The following is a 19,008-nucleotide window of genomic DNA, read 5'->3' as shown; positions in this document are numbered from 1 at the left end:
AATGATTGTTTCCAGATATACAGTATCTAGTTACAGATTCTTCACCCAAGACAATGTTGCTATGAGAAAGTTATACATAGTAGAGGCTATATGACAGCACCCTAGGGAGTCCTCACTGTAGGGCTGTTTATGCTGTATAATTGCACACCAAGGGACATAATGATGACTATCTCAGCAAATCTGATGATTCAACAGGTTTCATGTCTTGCCACTGATTTCCAGTGGTAGAAATTCAATGTTTAATCAAAATAAATTTCTGACATCACATGAATACAGGGGGCTTTTAGGGGCTCCATAATGGCTGGTAGGAAACTGTTTAAAATTGGAATGTCCAGTGCTTAACGTGTAACCGTCATTTAAAAAATTTTTTGATATGTTGTAGGGCAGGTAATTTTAAGCCCTTTTCAATTGGATTAGTTACCTGAATCCTGCTCCTTCCTCTTGTATTCTGCAGACTTCCCCTAGATGGCAGTAACTGCTCAGATTAACCCGTTAAGTGCCGCGGTCATTGTTGGCTGAGCATTAAATGTATAAAACACAGGTGAACTACATTACCATATTACCAATCGTGGTCATCCCATTTCCAGCTGTAAGCGTCACGGTAACCGCTACATATCGCGATGAAGTGTTCTTAAAAGGGCTGCATTTCTCTAATTGTTCTTGCACTACTTTAACAATCTAAGATTATTTTACCAGCATTACATCATCATCATCAGGAACCAAGACATGTTTAAATTTTTTTTTTAGCCGACAGTAGGAAAAAAGATCTTATACTGCCAATTTATCTCAAAATAATTGTCACTGACAAAAGTTGTCTCTGCTTTGCATCAGTGAAAATGTATACCCACATATGTGCAACCTCTGGATTCTAAATACTACAGAAAGGCTACCATTACTATTTTATAATACACAACATTCTGGGTTGCAGAAATGTATGCCACTGAACATCACTCCATATATCTAACGCGGGTTCTGCAGCAAATACATAGTTTCTGTAAACGCCATTCAGATAGATAAACAGGACAGTCACAGCCATTTCTACACCAAATTTGGGTGAACATGTCCATAATGACAAAACTTCCAATATGTCCAAAAAAGGTAAATTGGTGCTTTATGTTTCAAGGTACAACTATTACATACTCCCGATTTTTTAAAGTCTTTTAAAAAAATGAATGTGTATGTAAGTCATAACAGGTATATTTTGTAAGTGTAACTCCAAACAAAAAATTATTGTCGTTGTCACAATTGGATTTTCTAAATTTTGGGTTTTCATGTGAACAAGGTTTGACCGTAAAGCTTTCCTGCAGACATATTTGGTAATTCTTACTGTTGATCATTGCAGCCTGGAGCTAAAGTACAGTAAATTATTAGTTTCAGAAAGCTTTACCATAGGTCACAGTGGGCAGAATGGTTGGTATGTAACCAAGAGTCCTCTATATGTCAGGTATTATGTCGTGACTGATTACAATCTGATTAAGGTTAGGACTGATTGGCCCATTGCAGTACTTATATTGCTATAATAAGTTCTGCAAAGAAAAGAAATCGACGGTAGAAATAATATCTATTGGTTTCAGAATGTGAATAGCTTGTCTAATTTCCTGATACAGGGCTATGTGCGCTATAGCACACCTTTTCATAAGTAAACTAGAAGACAAATTTGCTATGGCACACTGCATGACGTACCGTATAGTGGAGACATTCTTAACTATAAAAGGTACAAATCATTGTATTAATAAATTCTGATCTGGTATTTCTTCTCAGTAAGGGTAGATTTTAATTTGCACAGCTTACCATCAATACTATATTAACCATCACATAAATGTCTCCAATACATAGTTAATTAATGAATATACCTTTACATGATGAAAAAAGATTCCCGAACACATTGTAAGTTTTATGTACTTCATCTTCACCCTGTCTTGCTTAATGATCTCTTTTAAATCATATGTTATTCTTTATTTAGTGCTGTGCAAGGCCCTGCAGAATGGCTCAACACCCCAGATGTGGAGGGGTTAGGGATGTATCTATGGCCTTCAAGGGATGTAAACCCCCTTAAATGAGTTGTCTGGACACAAAAATTGTCATAGTGAAAACGAGGCCACTCATGTAATTAATGGCTGAACACAATACTGCAAGTGTCAGATCTGGAAATACGGCCACTTGGTTAACAAGGAAAATCTATGAATGGAAACAACGGAAAAGCATTAATATGATTGTTTTTTAGCTATAGAATTTGTTTTCAGAAAAAGAAATAGTGGCTGGACTACCCTTGTAAAAAGGGAGATGTAGCGAAAACGAAAAATATTCTAAAGAAGAACCCAAAGACAACCAAGTACAGAAACAAACAAGAAAGCAGCAGCCAGACATAGATCTAGATGTTCTATTGTAAAAATGAATAAGAGGCACAGATGTAAATTATCTGATTGCATCCAACTAAGAAATCTTTTCACAAAAGTTCCGGTACAAGTAATTTCATATTATATCTTAAGCTTGAGAAATGGTCATAATCAGTTTTTTTTGGTATTAAACCTTTTGCTCAAACGCCACCTCCAATTTAGGAAATGTCCTAGTCATGATCATCTCTTTGAGGACGCATTTGATAAACAAGGCTCCAGCATGGCTGTTCCCAAAAGGTATTGCCTTGTTTGGCACTTGGCAGTTTTCATGGTAGTAACAGACATATGGCCAATGAAATTAAATACATTACCAAACCCATATCAGTCAGTAATTCAGTGCATCTTCAATATAATGCATTTTAAAGTATAAAATAAAGTCACTCTGTACATAAAAAGAGCAGTAAATTTGTGTAAAGCATTTAGGCTCCACATTCACACTTCACAGAATGAGGGCCCCATAAAACAGTGTACATGTTCTCTCGGTTTGTATATGATCCACAACAGATGGTCTCAGATTCTGTAACTAGAGTAATTTTCCTCCCATATAATTGAGACATTTTAGGATTCAAGTGGACCAATAAACAGAAGTGGTTAGTTCCTAAAAATGGAACCAAATATTGTTTTAGTTACTATTTCAAAACTCAGCAGCGCTTCTGAAGGTATTCTTCCTGTGAACACAAAGAAAGAATGAAATTAATAGTGTAATGGAGTTTCCAAACCAGTCTGTAACAGTACTTGTAACAATTTACCTGACCAGTTTAACATCCATAACGGCACAAAAGAACACAAAATCCCTTGAGCTATAAATAAATAAAATACAATGAACCCTATGACTCCAGTGTATGAATGGTACGAGGACACACCTTATCTCCCAAGACAGCAAGATATGCTGCAATCTATGCACTATAAGAATTCTTACAAACTTGAGCATCATGCATATGACTGTGTGCACAATACATGTTGAAAACAGGGGAAAGTGTTCCTCCATCTGCATCCCGTTTTTGCCAGAAAGACATGACCAACACTCACCCCACTCATGTCCATAGGAAATGAGCCTTACCGCACGGAGGCTGTTCACAATAGCCCCCTAAATACGTGAGGCTTAACTGCCAGATATGGTGGTGCATTGCTAAGTAAGACAATAACATTTTAAAGTCATTGTACTAGCTATTTGTTTATACTTTGTGGTGCTACAACATGGTGGTGGACAGTACAGTGACTTTAAAGGGAAGCTGTCAGCAGGCTTAGACCAGTGCAATGTCCTGATGCTGTATCGAGTCCCTAACCCCTGAACTCCACATTGCAGTTATGTTTTATAAATGTAGATTAAAGAGGATTTCCATGCCAGCTGACTAATAATCCAGTTTACATAGTCATGCATATGTGTATGCAAGGTGTGGGTTATAATAATCAGTTGTGGAATCTGAGTTGTAGAGTCAAGGTGAGGCTGAGGTTTGGGTGGAGTTGAGGTTACGGCCAAATGTACCTACCGTTAAAATACAATTAACAAAGGCTTTACATTGTAACTAATGCCTTACGTAATAAATAAAGTCATTTGTAAATTCACTTACATAGGAATTGTGGAAACAGTTTAAAGTATCCATTTGAGTCTAATCAAAAATTGGAATTAGACCGGGAATTTCATCTAACCAATTTCACAGCCCTGATTACAACTTAAATAATATTGAGCTAGTTTGGCTGCTAGGCTAAATTCTGTATTTCTAAACAGCCGCCCAATCTTGTAACACTAGTTCTGCAAGTGTCCATAAACCATCATTGGGCGTATGAACAGATGTTGTCTATATGATCCTCCAATAGTCCCTGCTGGATGGTGTTTATTTGATAAGGTCCATGCCATTCCCATATAACCATGTCACCTAAATCACTGTCCTCATCGATATATGGCATGAGATAACTAAGGCTACTAACTGACTGTCTCACAAGGTAACAGCAAATAATCATGATAAATAACACCAATCTGAATCTAGATAACAGAGCACAGCTCAAGCAATGACTGCCCCCATCAAGTCTTGAATAATTTGGTTTACTTTGATCCATCCCATTTACATTTTCGGTTTAGAGTCAATTACCTTAACAACCTTCTGAAGTTGGGACAGAACCTCTTCATATCGCTGCTCAAATTGCCTGAGGCTCTCATTTTTCACCGGTTGCCTTTGTAACTTTGGAACCCCAGCTTCCCGCATCATGTTTAGATACCTCTGTTCCTGAGGGGGTAATATACATTAGCAAAATGATAAACACACATATCTTCTCATCACCAATTCACACGTATCAGGGAACACTTTACAGACCTGTATCCTCAGCAGCAGAGTGAATGCTAGACCAGTTGTTCCTCCTCTGGCCGTTCTTCCCACCCTACAATTGTAAAAACATTCATCTGTAAAGGGGTATTCCCATTTTTGGAAAATTAATGTTATTGTATGTATGATGAACAATTACACAGCTTTCCAATATACTTACTGTATAAATTCCTAAATGGTTTTCTAAATCTCTGCTTCCTATCATTCTATAAGAAGCTTCTGCGTTTTCTTCAAGTGGATAGAAATCTGGTCATGGTCATACAGGTGCATGGCTCTTTAGTGTCATAGTGCTGAAAAACCCTTACTTGGCTTATACTCAAGTCTATGAAAAAACCCTCTGTGCTCACCTTTCCTAAGCCCCCTGCAGGTCTTCTTCTGTCTTCTGAATTTTCGGTTCCGTCTTCGGATCCCTGCTGTGTCACACACACCATGACGTCAGCGTGTGGGGATCCTGAGACAGAGATACAGAAGAGGACCTCTGGGGGGCACCGGAAAGGTGAGTACAAAGTAGGTTTTTTTTCCCAATAGGCTGGGCATAGGGGGCTGCTGGCTATATACAAGGGGGACAGGCACTGGCTATATACTAAGGGGCTGCTGGCTATATACTAGGGAGAAGCTGGCTATATACTAAGGGACATGGGCTGCTGGCTATATATGAAGAGGCAGAGACTGGCTATATACAGGGAGGCTGCTGGCTATATACTGGGGGGCATGTGCTGGTTGGCTATATAGTGGGGGGCATGTGCTGGTTGGCTATATACTGGGGGGAATGTTCTGGCTGGCTATATACTGGGGTGAGTGTTCTGGCTGGCTATATACTGACGGAGAAGGCAACTAGCTAACTATATATTGGGTTTAGGCTGTGACAAAAGCATTTCCCACCCTAAGCTTATACTCAAGTCAATAGGTTTTCTCAGTTTTTTTCCTTAAAATTGGGTAACTCGGCTTACACTCGAGTTGGCTTATACTCTAGTATATACGGTAATTAGAGCTGTGGGTTTATAACGAGTCGTGCACCTGTGTGACCATGGTCAGATTTCTGTCCGCTGGAAATAAACAATGACAGCATTTAGAAAACCATGAGGAATTGTTACAGAATGTATATTTCAAAATAGTATAACTTCAAATTCAAACAATAACATTTATTTGCTCGAATGGGAATACCCCTTTAAGTATAATGGGTTAATTTTAAGGTATAGACACGTTAAAAGTGATTAAACAATAATGTAAAGAGATGGCAGGTCATTTTGTACATTACATATGGATTACCTATATATATCATGTACTTGAGTCCCCTAGATTAACATACCTGTGAACGTATACTCTCATGTACTGTGGAGCGTCATAGTTTATCACGCATTTCACTCCCGTGATGTCTATTCCTCTCGCTGTGGCATCTGTGCTTATAAGCCTACATAACATGGGAAGATAATATTAAACGCTGTTTTCAACTAATAATTTTTACTATAAAGTTGAATTCAGATGGTCTTAGGCCAACCATAAATTCCACATGAAGGGACACTACTAGCATATAATATATCCTAGAACTGCCTCTAATGTGAAATCTCACCCATTTATCTAATGAAAAAAAATCTAGTTTAGTGAGATACAGAATTGGATATACAGGCAGTGAAAGATATTTGATAGATCTTTATCTGCAGCTCACATTTCCAACTATTGGGGCGATGTATCAATCTGCCTACGTCAGAATACTAGAGGAAACTGCACCTGAAATGCTGTGCGCCATATTTATTGAAGGTTTAGATCAGTTTTCTGAAAAGGGGGCATGGCCATGCAAGAAAATTGTCAGTATTATGACGCAGCCATCTAGACCAAGACATAGGAGGTGAAAAGTACGACTCAGCAGTCTTACACTACACCAGCTAAATTGTGCATCTGCAGAGAAATGCCTAGTACTACTTTGCAGCGATCTTAAGACCGACACATAAATGCATCTTCCCCTATATCTTTAACGGCATGCAGCTCACAGAACCATAAGCTGATGCTGAAAGATAAAAAATTATATCTTTACTAGGACATGAAAAGAATGCTTCTAGGTACTAAAGAACCAAAGATAGGGGTGTCTGAAGATATGCTCCATAGCTAGCCTCTAACAGTGACTCATCTCAGGCGATAAATGACTCTTTGAATCGCACTTTCATAAAAGCAAACTTGTGAGATTTACAGCACTTGTTGGACCGTTCAACTTTTTGTCCTGTTAGTTTGTACTTGTTTCCACACATGCCGATGTGTACAGGATTCCCTTACACAAACATTTGGACGGGCTGGCTTTAGTCTGAATGTAGTATGGCCAGTGTGGGCTTCTGCGATATAGGGCAGACTCAAAAATGGAAACATTTTTTTTAATGAAGTGCTTATTTATTCTAATCCAGTAGAATAAAAATTCTTCTTATGACCGGAGCTCAAAACCCAAATGATGATCCATGCACGATTCCTCCTTATTAACGTGCCAAACACAAGGGATCACTTTCAGGGATAAGTCACCGTTCAGACCAGAAACCGCAAATGTTTTCACTCCTGTCCTAGTCTCCTCCACTCACTGTATATGAGAGACATATCCAGACATAGTGCAGACAGTTTCACATAGTTTCACTATGTCTGGATATGTCTCTCATATACAGTGAGTGGAGAAGACTAGGACAGGAGTGAAAACATTTGCGATTTCTGGTCTGAACGGTGACTTATCCCTGAAAGTGATCCCTTGTGTTTGGCACATTAATAAGGAGGAATCGTGCATGGATCGTCATTTGGGTTTTGAGCTCCGGTCATAAGAAGAATTTTTATTCTACTGGATTACCTAATAGTGGGTGTTTGCTGGATCCATCTAGGACCGTTGTGGATAGCTCATAGGAGAGAAGGTGCAGCACCACGCAATACTACTTATTTATTCTAACTTACAGCTTTATCTTCCCTTGCTCAAATTCCTTCAGCGTCTTCTTCCTCTCCCCAGGACTAAGACGGGAAGAGAACTCTGCTACATCAATTCCCCCAAAAAGTTTTATGAGCAGGAACAAGCTGGGAAATACAAATGATAAAAACGGTAAATTTAAAGACATGAAAATTATTTTATATTTGAAAAAGACACTATTACTACAATCCACCCTGCTTATCTCTGGAATCTGTCTATGTGCAGTACAAATGTATTGAATTGTATTGTATTTTATATCGGCTTCTTATCAACCAAGTCCTTGAAAATTTGATAAGACAAAGCACAGTTAATGACTGCGGATATTGTTTTGTTGTATCATTTATGCTATGTGTATCTTCAAAATATAAGAAAACAATAATATGTGGAGCAAAACTATCAAAATGCTGCATGGTGGGGTGTCGAAAGGTGAGTACAGTGTTTTCTATAGACTGAGTTAGGGTTTTTCAGCACAAATGTTGCGTTGAACAACTCGGCTTATACTCATGTATATACCGTAATAATGATCGGTTTTATATGAGATTTTTGAGAAGAAGTCTTTATTCTATTCTCTAGACTGATTTGGAAGCACCATGTGAAGAACTTACTCTACTAAATTTATATATAAAAGGATTACTCACACTTACATATTGGGTGGCAGGGTATACTCCAGATAGAAAGTATTTCATGTATTTATAAAGTTCTGTAGACATGATCACATGTGCACTATAGATCTTATTTTTTTCTAATTTTACATTGTTACTATACATTGGGTCTTTGGGTAGGGTTCTTAAAACGAAGTAGGTGTTGTTGTTTTTTTTTTTTTTACAAAGGCTTTGGTAACATAAACAAATGGAAAAAAAATCATATATAAAAAGACTTAATAAGATAATAAAAACCCATGTTATATTTTACACAGACAATAATATTGTGTGAAGTAGTCAACAGATGACAATTATTTTCGAGTTTTAGTCACTTACCGGTGTGAAGACTCTCTGGAGTTAGTGAAACAGAGTACACGGGAAAAGCGTAGAGTGAGTAAGAAATGCAGGAGGATGAGTGGCTTGGAGTTAAGGACACATGGAATATAGTAATGCTGTAAGACATAAATAACAATCACACATAAATATTTACACAGTAATTAGAAATATAAGAGTATTCTATCTGGTACAATCTTCCATATCTGCTCACCGTTAGCCCCTTAGGAAGGGAGAAGTTTTCAGAAGTTGCTGGCTCCGACTGACTATCATTGGCGTTTGATCGTGGTTGCTTGTATATAGATGTGAAGAGCCGTGGTTGGTACAAGTCCAGCTTCTGAAGTTTCTCTGGATTGTGTGTCAAAGTAGCAGAGAAAAGCAATTTCTGCAATGGCATCTGAAGCTGACCATAACTGTAGAGGGAAAAGAGGGACAGATATTCAATCACTGTCACAAGCAGTGGCACAGATGAGATCCAATATGCAATAAAGGTGATTGTATAGTTACTTTGCTGCTGTTCGTATTGTGGGCAACTTGCGGTCAAAAAGCAGTCCATTCTCACTTGGTTTATACGCAGCATTGATAACCTGAGGAAGCCAGTCTTGACTCATAGTGTCAATCATACGATCTGCTTCATCAATAACCTGCCAAATGATAACAATACACCTCAATAACTAAATATGCCAATTCCCACATATGGGGCTACAAACTAGTAAAGCTTACCAGAAATCGCAGATGCCTCAAGGTGAAGCCTTCTGTTTTCTGAATGTGATCAACAAGTCTACCTGGCGTGCATACAAGAATATCAGCCAAGCTGCAGAATCCAAAGATCCTATGGTGCAAAATGGAATAATGTCAAGTATTAGAACTAAATATCACATACAAAAACAGTTCTCTAAAAGGTTTTCTGTGTAATGTGGAGTAATTATCATCAAGTGGTAATCAATTTAAATATACACTGGCCTATAGGTAAAGGGGCCTCTTTCACCCTTTCCATGTTTAGTGTATATTGCAGGATAGTTTTCTCCTCCTGCTAATTTGCTATGCTGAAAATGCTTCCCATGTGGAAAGAAAATCAATTTACAAACACACACTTACTTTTTTTGTACCAAAGATTCCTGCTCCTTGGCAAAGGGTTTATGTCCAGCTATTAGGCACACCTTGAGTCCCGTACCATCTGCATACACATTAAATACCTTGCATACCTGATAAGAGAAGTGAACCCAATAAAATAACAGCAATGTGAGAAAGAACAGAACAGTAAAAGTATTATAAAAGATCTAATTACCTGTTGTGCCAGCTCCTTTGTGGGAAGCAAGACAAGAGCTCGAACTTCACATACAACACGAGTCATCAGAACCTGAGGACAAACGGCAATATCCTAATTATTATCTTGTTTTAATGGTGTAGTCTCAAGAAGAACACACCCTTTTAATCATGAGTGATTAAAGGGGTTTTCCCACAAAACAAGTTAGGCCCTATCCACAGGATAATACTAATTCGTTATTTATATAGCGCACACAGATTAAGTTGCTGATCGGTGGGGTCTCAGTGATGGGGCCCCCACATATCACGAGAACGGCAGTCCAATGTACCCCAGTTGTACCCCTTGTCACTCCCCGAGCTCTAGCGAGCGCCATGCTTGGTTATCTCTGTAAGCTCCATAGAGATGAATGGGGCGGTCCAACAATGCACAACCAGCTGCTCTGCTCATCTTGTGGAGAGACGTAAAGTACGGCTGGTGTACATCGGACCCCTGTTTTCCCTCTTTTTGCGATCAGTAGGGATCCCATCACTGAAACCCCCACCAATTAGCAAGTTAGACCCCATCTTGTGGATAGGAGCCTAATGCTGCCCTGTCAACGTAATACATGGGCACTTAACCCAAGCCATATAATCATGGTTTACTTTATGTACACCCTGTGATTTATATTTATTCATTTTAGTTAAGGTACAATTTAACATTATATGACAGACCAAGCTGTTTCCATACTGACCTGTATTATTGGAAGAACAAATGCCAATGTCTTTCCACTTCCAGTAGGTGCAGAAACACAAATATCATTTGGGAGGTATCCACCTCTCCCCACAAGAAATCCGTGAACGCAGCTGTCCAAGATAGCTGGCATGACTTCAGCTTGAACTAAACATAAGCCAAAAAGTGGACATTAAAATTGGCATTACTTCCAATGGCATTACGCCTATGGACAATTGGAACTGTTGTTTGCTATAATTACCTGGAAAGAAAGATTTCACATTGTTGGCTTCTAATCTCTTTTTAATGTTTGGGTCTATACCTGGAACATCATGAATGGAGACAAGGTTCTGCTTAATATCCTTCTGAACCAAACTAGGTTTCGCTAGCCATAGTGGCAAAAACGGAAGCACCTACAAAATAGAAGTGCGGTCACTTTACAAGGTTAGCACCTGATACACTCTTTAAAGGAAATCTACCACATAATTTAACCCCTACAAAGTACCATCAGCTAAGCTGGCTGACATCATCAGAAGGTAAAGCCGAAGGAGGCGGTGGGCAGGTTAGGAAGGCTAATTTAAATAAAGATTGAAGACTTTTTTAAGCTGAATTCAGCAAACTGTTATATTTGACAATAAAAATAATACATATTGCAAGCAAAAAACAGTAACCGGGACTAGGCCTTAAAGAGAACCCGTCATGCAAAATAACCCCCCTAAACTAAATATATTTTCATAAACTGCCATTAGAGAGCATTGCCTCTATCCCTTCATTGTCCCTCTACATGCCTGTAAACCTAAGCAATGAGGTCCTAAAGCTGTATGCAAATGACCTGTGAAATGTCCAATGAAGCATTAGCATATTCAAGCTGTCCACTCTATTCATGAGTGGGAGGCACAGCCACACCCCCAGTGCATGACTGACAGCCTGTATAATGATGTGAGGCTGTATAATGATGTGCTTCCTGGTGCTGGTGGCCACGCCCCCTGCAGCCTGCGTGTGTGTTTAGGAGAGATACAGCAGCTCCAGGCAGCCATGTTACAGCAGAACATGTCAGATTCATGTGTAGCTGATGTCTGTGTCTCTCACCTGTATATTAATAGGATGCAGCATGTCAGCAGATGCAGCACACACTAACTATGCTTTACTATACATTACACACAGACATGAGCAGGGGGAGGAGAGGGGAGGGGTAACAGGGGTGACATCACTGCCTCTGACCATGTGACCAGCCTCATTTACATGATAAAAAATATGTGATTTTACAATGAATAATGTATGAAATAACTAGATAAAGGCTGGGATGGGATCCTTGTGAGCTGCTCCAACAGGAAGAGGTGACAGGACAAGTGACACAGACCTGATGACAGGTGTCCTTTAAACCTCCTAAATCAGTCCCTTGTGAAACCACTCCAAAGCATATACCAAAGAAAAAAGGAGTATACAATGGTTCATTTTATATAAAACATGATGAAAAATTATGAAAACAGCCAACTATGCCAACTAAGTCCGGCATACATAGAATGTGCAGATAAATAACACACTATGGGTCAATAAAATCCAATAACATAGTATATGGATTACAAAAAAAATCATAGCATTAAAGTATTTTCCAATGTCTTTGATGCAAAGACACTTTGGGTTGTAAAGATTTTGTTAGGGAGCACATTGCATTAAATAATGTCATATGTGGAATAATAATGCTGTTATGATCGCAGCATTAGTTGTATTGTGGTATGGCAAGTGACCTTGCTACAGACAGCGTTGTTGGGTCTTCCTTATTCATACAGTGACTATGGGTTTTGTTATGTAATTAAAATAATATTGCCTTATTGTATTTTATTGACCCATAGTGTGTTATTTGTCTGCACATTCTTTGGACTTTGGCATAGTTGGCTGGTTTCATAATTTATAATATGTAATGTGAATGTGTTTTTTATGGATAGTACAGTAATAAAAGTGTGTTTTATATATACAAAATGAACCAGTGTATACTCCTTTCATTTTTGCTTATGGTATTTCTTTTATAATAGCATGCCAGCGTGCTGCTATTTAACCTGCTGAATGGTCTTACCTTCTGAACTGGTTTGGCCTCAAAGCCACCAAGTAATAGAGATTTGGGATTTGATAAAGCATTTTTTTTTCCTTTTCCATTTTGTTCCATCTTAGCATCCTCAATCTCCTTTTTGTCATCATTATCGGTGTGTGTCTCTGCTGGATCTTCACCTGCATCTACTAATTCCTGGTCAGAGTTCTCATCAATATTGTTTTGTGCCTCCACTGGATCTTCACTTGAATCTACAAATTCATGGTCAGAGTTGTCATCATTGTTGTTTGCCTCTACTGGATCTTCACCTGAATCTCCTGATCCTTTGTCAGAGTTCTCCTCTACTTGTTTGTGCTTATGTTTCTTGTGTTTCTTCTTGTGATCAGCCTTTGCATCTTCACTCTGGGTTGACTCTACTGGATCTTCACCCGAATCTCCTGATCCTTTGTCAGAGTTCTCCTCTACTTGTTTGTGCTTATGTTTCTTGTGTTTCTTCTTGTGATCAGCCTTTGCATCTTCACTCTGGGTTGATTCAGAGCTGGCACACACTTCTGTCTTTTGTTTCTTGACTTTCTTCTTGTGCCCCTTTTTTACAATGTGATCTTCCAGAACTATGCTCTCATCTTCTTGTTTGTCCTTCTTGATTTTTTTCTTGTGTGGCTTTTTTGCCTTTAACTCGTTTTCTTCCTCTGGTTCAGCATCCAGTTCATGACTCTCCAGCTCAGTAGGGGTTTCATCAAGTGTCTTCTTCCGTTTCTTAGATTTTTTGTTTTCATTGTAATCTGTGGTTTCAATTGTTTCCGTTACCTCCTCTTCAACATAGGACTCAGAAACCTCCTTCACATTTCTCTCATTGTGTTTAAGTTGTGATTGTCTTTCCTTGGCTTGCTGACGTAATTTCTCTAGCAAAGCTTTCGCACGATCTTCAGTTGACTCTACCTCATCACCAAGGTACCTACAGAAAATATATTGGTTACATTACATGTATAGCAAACCAATTTTAGTCATATTATATTTTTATACCATTAGGCAACTATATATGTTTGGAAATATGTAAATTTAGAAACCAGACTGAGGGCACAGGAATTGCAGAAATTGTCATAAGTTCAGCAAATTTCATTAGACTTTTATTCATTTTCCATGAACACAAATAAACCTGATGAATGTGTCGGTGTCTAAAGTGAGTTCTGACCAGCACAGAAGTGGACAGGACTTGGAGTGGAAAAAATAGTTGAGGGTGCGGTAATACGTGGTGCTTTGTAAATGCAACAATAGCGCCTGGGGGCAGGCCTCGGCCCGATCACATATGCATTTTCAGTGAATCGGATACTATTGGTAACCAGCACTCGGTGTGTATCGTTTAAATCCAAGACACCAGGTACTGGTTACCGTTCGCATGCGTTTCACTGGATTGTGCTGGGAAGCCGTACAGTGTCTGTGGCAAAGTTAACACTGGACAGATCACTGGCCTTATTGTTGACCTCCACATGAATGGCACATCACTGGCTAACCAGGGGCTTCATTTAAAGGACATCTACCACCAAGATCATGTATTGTAAACCAAGCACACTGACATATTGGTGTGTACCCCCTCCAGCAGGTTCTGCTATTCTTTAAGATTCCTATGCCCTTGTTTTTAAGGGGGAAAAAAAAAGCTTTAAATATTATGCAAATTAACCAGAGGGGCTCCAAGCTCCATTAACCCCATAGTGCAATAAGACGTACCCTTACATCTTGCTGCGCATGGGGGAGTATGAAGAGGGCTCACGGGCTGAGCCCTCTTCATACTCACCGGGCATTTGCTTCATAATGAAGCAAACGGCCGTCGCTAACACCCGCGATCGGTGCTTGCACCGATCGCGGGTGTTAACCCTTTGATCGCTGCTGTCGGCATTAAAGAGCCGGCGGCGCGTGGGCGCCGCCATCTTGGCTCCGATCGTCACTCCCCGTGACGTCACCGGGGAGCGGCGATCCGTTGTCATGACATGACATGTACACTAAAGTATGAAAAAGTTATTAGCGCAAGAACACTGTAAAATGAAGAATTTTTTTCTGTACAGGAGGTTTTAATTTTTGTAAACGTATGCAAAAAATTATAAAACCTATACAAATTTGGTATCCCTGTGATCGTATTGACCCAATGAATGAAGTAGACCTGTCATTTGGGGAGCACAGTGAAAGCTGTAAAAACCAAGCCCACAAGAAATGGCGCAAATGTGTTTTTTCATCATTTTCACTGCATTTAGAATTTTTTTACCGCTTCCCAGTACACGGCATGGAATATTTAATACCATCACTACGAAGTGCAATTTGTTACGCAGAAAATAAGACACCACACAGCTCTGTACATGGAAAAATAAAAAAGTTATAGATTTTTGAAGGTTGGGAGTGAAAAATAAAAATGCAAAAATGAAAAAGGGTCTGGTCCTTAAGGAGTTAACACCTATGGAACCTAGAGCCCCTAAGGCTCATTTGCATCCCTTTAAAAGCCTTTTTTGTAAAAAGAAGCTAAAAGAAGAATGGATCCTGCCAGAGGGGGCACACAGTGTGCTAGATTTATAATACACGTTCCTGGTGGTAGATGTCCTTTTAAGGTCACGGCTGAATCCAGTGAGTTGGTCTGGTAGTGACCTGCCCTCAGACAGACAGCTGTCACCAGAAGGCTATATTTCAGACAGATTTCCATAAACACTCTAAAGTACATAGAATACATGCTTTTATCATACCTTTGTGGTCATTAGTTTGTGAAATAATCGATGACAAAGTGTACCTGGCTCCCTGCCAGCCAGTCCTTCTCAAGTCCCAAGGGATGCAGCATTTCAAAAAGCAATGTTTGTCCTCTAATTACTATAAAGGCTGCCCTTTTTCCCTGGCTTACCAATATTTAAGACTCCCCCCCTCCCACATCCTCCCTCTGTCCGACCTACCGTTTATGACGTTGGCTGACCGCACAGCAGACCTGGCTCCTGCGTGGTGAGTCTTACAGCCCGTCATGCGCAGTGAGCGGCGAGACTGTCACTATGCATGCATCCTGTTACTATGCAGACTAACTTGACAGAGCAGAGGTACGCAAACTCACTATGTAGTTTGTGTACCTCCTCTCTACCTAGTAAGTATGCGTAGGGACAAAAGAAGGAAGACTTTAGCAAACTAAAGACCACAAAGTTATGATAAAAACATGTATGCACTTTCAGAGTGTCTATTGGAATCCCCCCCCCCCCCCCTACAAATATAGCATTCTGGTGATAGGTTCCCTTTAGGTAGCTACAGGTAGGTATACTAACATGTAAAAAAAATAAATAAAACTACATAAGTTTATCTTTCCACGTATTATCTTTGAAAGCATAACAAAAAGCTAATCAGAAATTCTCATACTGTCACACTATATGTTATGGGTAAAACAGACCCTGTCATCACAGAGTTAAATGGATCCTCCCACAAGCTAACAAGGGGATGTGTAAAGACATTACAACTATAGATACAGTAAAAATCGGTTTTTATTAAAAAGAGAACTGTGACATGCAAACTGCATGTTGTCTCTGTTGTATTGGGTCATATGAGTAGAGGGTTACTGGAGACCAGGGAGTCATGGCGGCAGGTACTTGCTCTACTAGCGCCTTCCTCCCTGTACACACGGGGACCCACTGCGTATAATACACAATATGGAAATCACCTGTTAATAACGAACAGCGACATGGCAATGGCAGCTCTGCGGAGACCTCAGCATAACACAGGACACATCACGTGGGGACACGGCATGGCACGTCGCATGCAAGTGACATCACGAGGAGGCAACCGATACTACGCCACGTACAGACAGGCTGAGGCTTAACGAGCGCCCTCTAGTGTATACTGTGACAGCGCATCATCCTCCGCCGCTCACACATTGAGGAGCATAGTGCAGGTATATTACACAAGAGAGAATCATACACTGCTTTATTCTATATCAATCATGACTGAAGTTGACTGTAATCACTTAAGATAAAACATTATATTATGATTCAGATGGTTGTGTTATACATATAATTTATGCAATGAATTCCTTATTTCCCTCTGATCCTACGTATTCACCAATATACCAGTAATTTATTCCTCCAAATGAGCAATGCAGCACGATATCCATCCATACTGACCACATAGAACTGGGGCTGGGGTCACACATTCTGCTAGCAGTCCGTTCATAATGCAATGCTAGCGCACAGGGGGCCGACCTCACAGGGCCTGTTGTAGACAAAGTGGGTAAGTAAGATGCTACCTTTAGTATAGTAAAACGAACTGTAATATGGGATAATTTTATAGGAAATACATGCTAGGGAGATTGATGGGAAGTAAGGTTGCTCAGTGGTTATATATATACAGTAGATAGATATGAGAGGAGGGATAAATACAGTAGAAGAGAAAGAGAAGATTGATTAATAAATATATAGAGAAAAAGCGAGATGGTCAGATTATATGAGATAGATAACTATAGACAGGAGGTAGAAGATAAGCATCTTCACCCGGGATTTCATTTCATATTAATTTCTGGATATTTTGTCGCGTTATTGACCAGAGCAATTTTTACCATTTTGACGTTTAAAAAATAAAATCAAAATTACAGCAACAAACCTGGGGAGACACTTGCCCCATTTTCAAAATTGCATTGGAACATTTTATAAAAAATACTTAAAATTTTACTTTGATGGCAAAAAATGTGCTCCAAACAGTTGGATAGATCATAGGTCTACGTCTGTTGTCCGTGATTGGTTGTCCGCAGGCGGCGACTTTCATGTACCTTGAGAGCAGACATGGGATAAGCCGCACACGGGCTATTCCTCATCCACCATAATTTCCTACCCTACCTCCCCCCTTCCTAACCCCGTTACCCTATTGTGTATTGTCTTGTCTTTTATATGTAAAACCCCATCCAGTTTTTTATCCACCCATAGTTGAAATGTTAATGTTATTGTTGATAGTTAATGTCATCAAAACAAGAGAAGAAAGAGAGGATACGTATAGTGGACTAGGATAAATTCACAAATTTTATTAATACATATACATATATAAATGACAACAAGACCACAAAGTACAAATAAAAACACTAAAACCTGCACCGGTAAAGGTGCACTGAACCTCCCAGGACCAACGTGTCCTGGGCTCCCTGACCCAACTAGCCAGTAAACATGCAATATAAGATGGTGGTTGCTATATAAGACTAGGCAACTGATGGGCTGTAAACAAACATATAAGGTGTAAAGTGCAAAGTGCAGCACATGTGCAAAAAACAGCCTAGTCTACTGGCTGCCTACAGGCCTAGCATATACAATACCTAATGTGTCAACATGACATGATGAGTAGGAGCAAGTAGGCACGTTGGAGCAAGGAGCAAGTGGTCATTGTTGATAGTTAACCTATTGTTTTATATGTTATGCATACCATGTTATAAGAGTGCCTACCTAATTCTTTCAAGAGTATACTCATGCTTAATTGTTGCGTATTCCATAATGCATTACCAATTCTTGTACTACCAATGAGCAACAACCAATAAAGCTTGATGTTGAACCATAAAAAATGTGCTCCAAACAGAAAATATTTACCTTCACATCTCCTAAATGTAATAAATGGACAAGTGTAGAGTTCAAAATTTGTCCCATATTGATATGTTCACATAAATAAATCCACATAATATCACTAAAACTGATAATAACTAGATATCTGCTTTTCAGCTACAAATTTTAAGACAGTCACAACCTGCAAAATATAGCAATAAACAGCATAGTAAGTAAAGGCACCATAAACCCTATATCATTTTTAAAACAGACAACCAGGCGATGCATTTGGCAATTAACATTCAAAATTTCCTCTAAAATATGTACAAATCCAGATACTTATATAAAGAAAATCTACTTTCCTAAAACAGTAAGATGTGAGGAGATCATACAGCACCAAAATATGCAGTAAAAGGAACGTTAAATCCACAGGGGACACCAAAAGTTTTTGCAGAAAATTGCACTGAGCTCTACCCAGATCTATCATTGTATGACCCTTACACAATGGTAACCCAAATAAATAACTATATATCCATAAACCAAACTAATGAGATAATAAAAGTCACTTTTAGATGTGCGCCAATGTATTAGCCGCATAATAACAGAACCCTTCATGCTTCATATGAATTACGTGAGTGTAAATAATGGAGGACGGTGTGAAATAAAAACTTTATCCCCGAACATGTGTGTGTTTTTGGTGTTACATATAACTTCATGGACATGTTCTGGGTCACGGTGTTAATATGCAGCCACACTAGGCAAAGAGGATTGAATTGTATCAGTCAATTTTCGCAAAAAAAAACCTATCACGAAATAAAAAGCAATAAGAAAGTGTGTT

The 19,008-nt window shown here is 39.2% G+C and overlaps 1 protein-coding gene across 1 annotated transcript; it reads right to left on the bottom strand.

Annotated features, from left to right (window-relative positions):
- Positions 1-2,991: 2,991 nt before the first annotated feature.
- Positions 2,992-16,466, bottom strand: DDX51 (DEAD-box helicase 51). Its single transcript, XM_072145192.1, has 15 exons — positions 16,316-16,466; positions 12,670-13,597; positions 10,858-11,008; positions 10,618-10,763; positions 9,909-9,980; positions 9,719-9,825; positions 9,344-9,452; positions 9,128-9,264; positions 8,835-9,033; positions 8,624-8,739; positions 7,637-7,753; positions 6,027-6,128; positions 4,709-4,772; positions 4,487-4,621; positions 2,992-3,064 (listed from the first exon to the last, which is right to left on the bottom strand). Exons 1-15 carry the CDS (start codon positions 16,336-16,338, stop codon positions 3,038-3,040), a joined length of 2,433 nt encoding a protein of 810 aa, XP_072001293.1. The 5' UTR covers positions 16,339-16,466; the 3' UTR covers positions 2,992-3,037.
- Positions 16,467-19,008: the final 2,542 nt, after the last annotated feature.

Source organism: Engystomops pustulosus, chromosome 1 (genome assembly GCF_040894005.1).
Source record: "Engystomops pustulosus chromosome 1, aEngPut4.maternal, whole genome shotgun sequence".
In the NCBI taxonomy this organism is placed as follows: domain Eukaryota; kingdom Metazoa; phylum Chordata; class Amphibia; order Anura; family Leptodactylidae; genus Engystomops; species Engystomops pustulosus.
The sequence above is the reverse complement of the archived record's forward strand: the minus strand, read 5'-3'. Positions and strand labels throughout refer to the sequence as shown.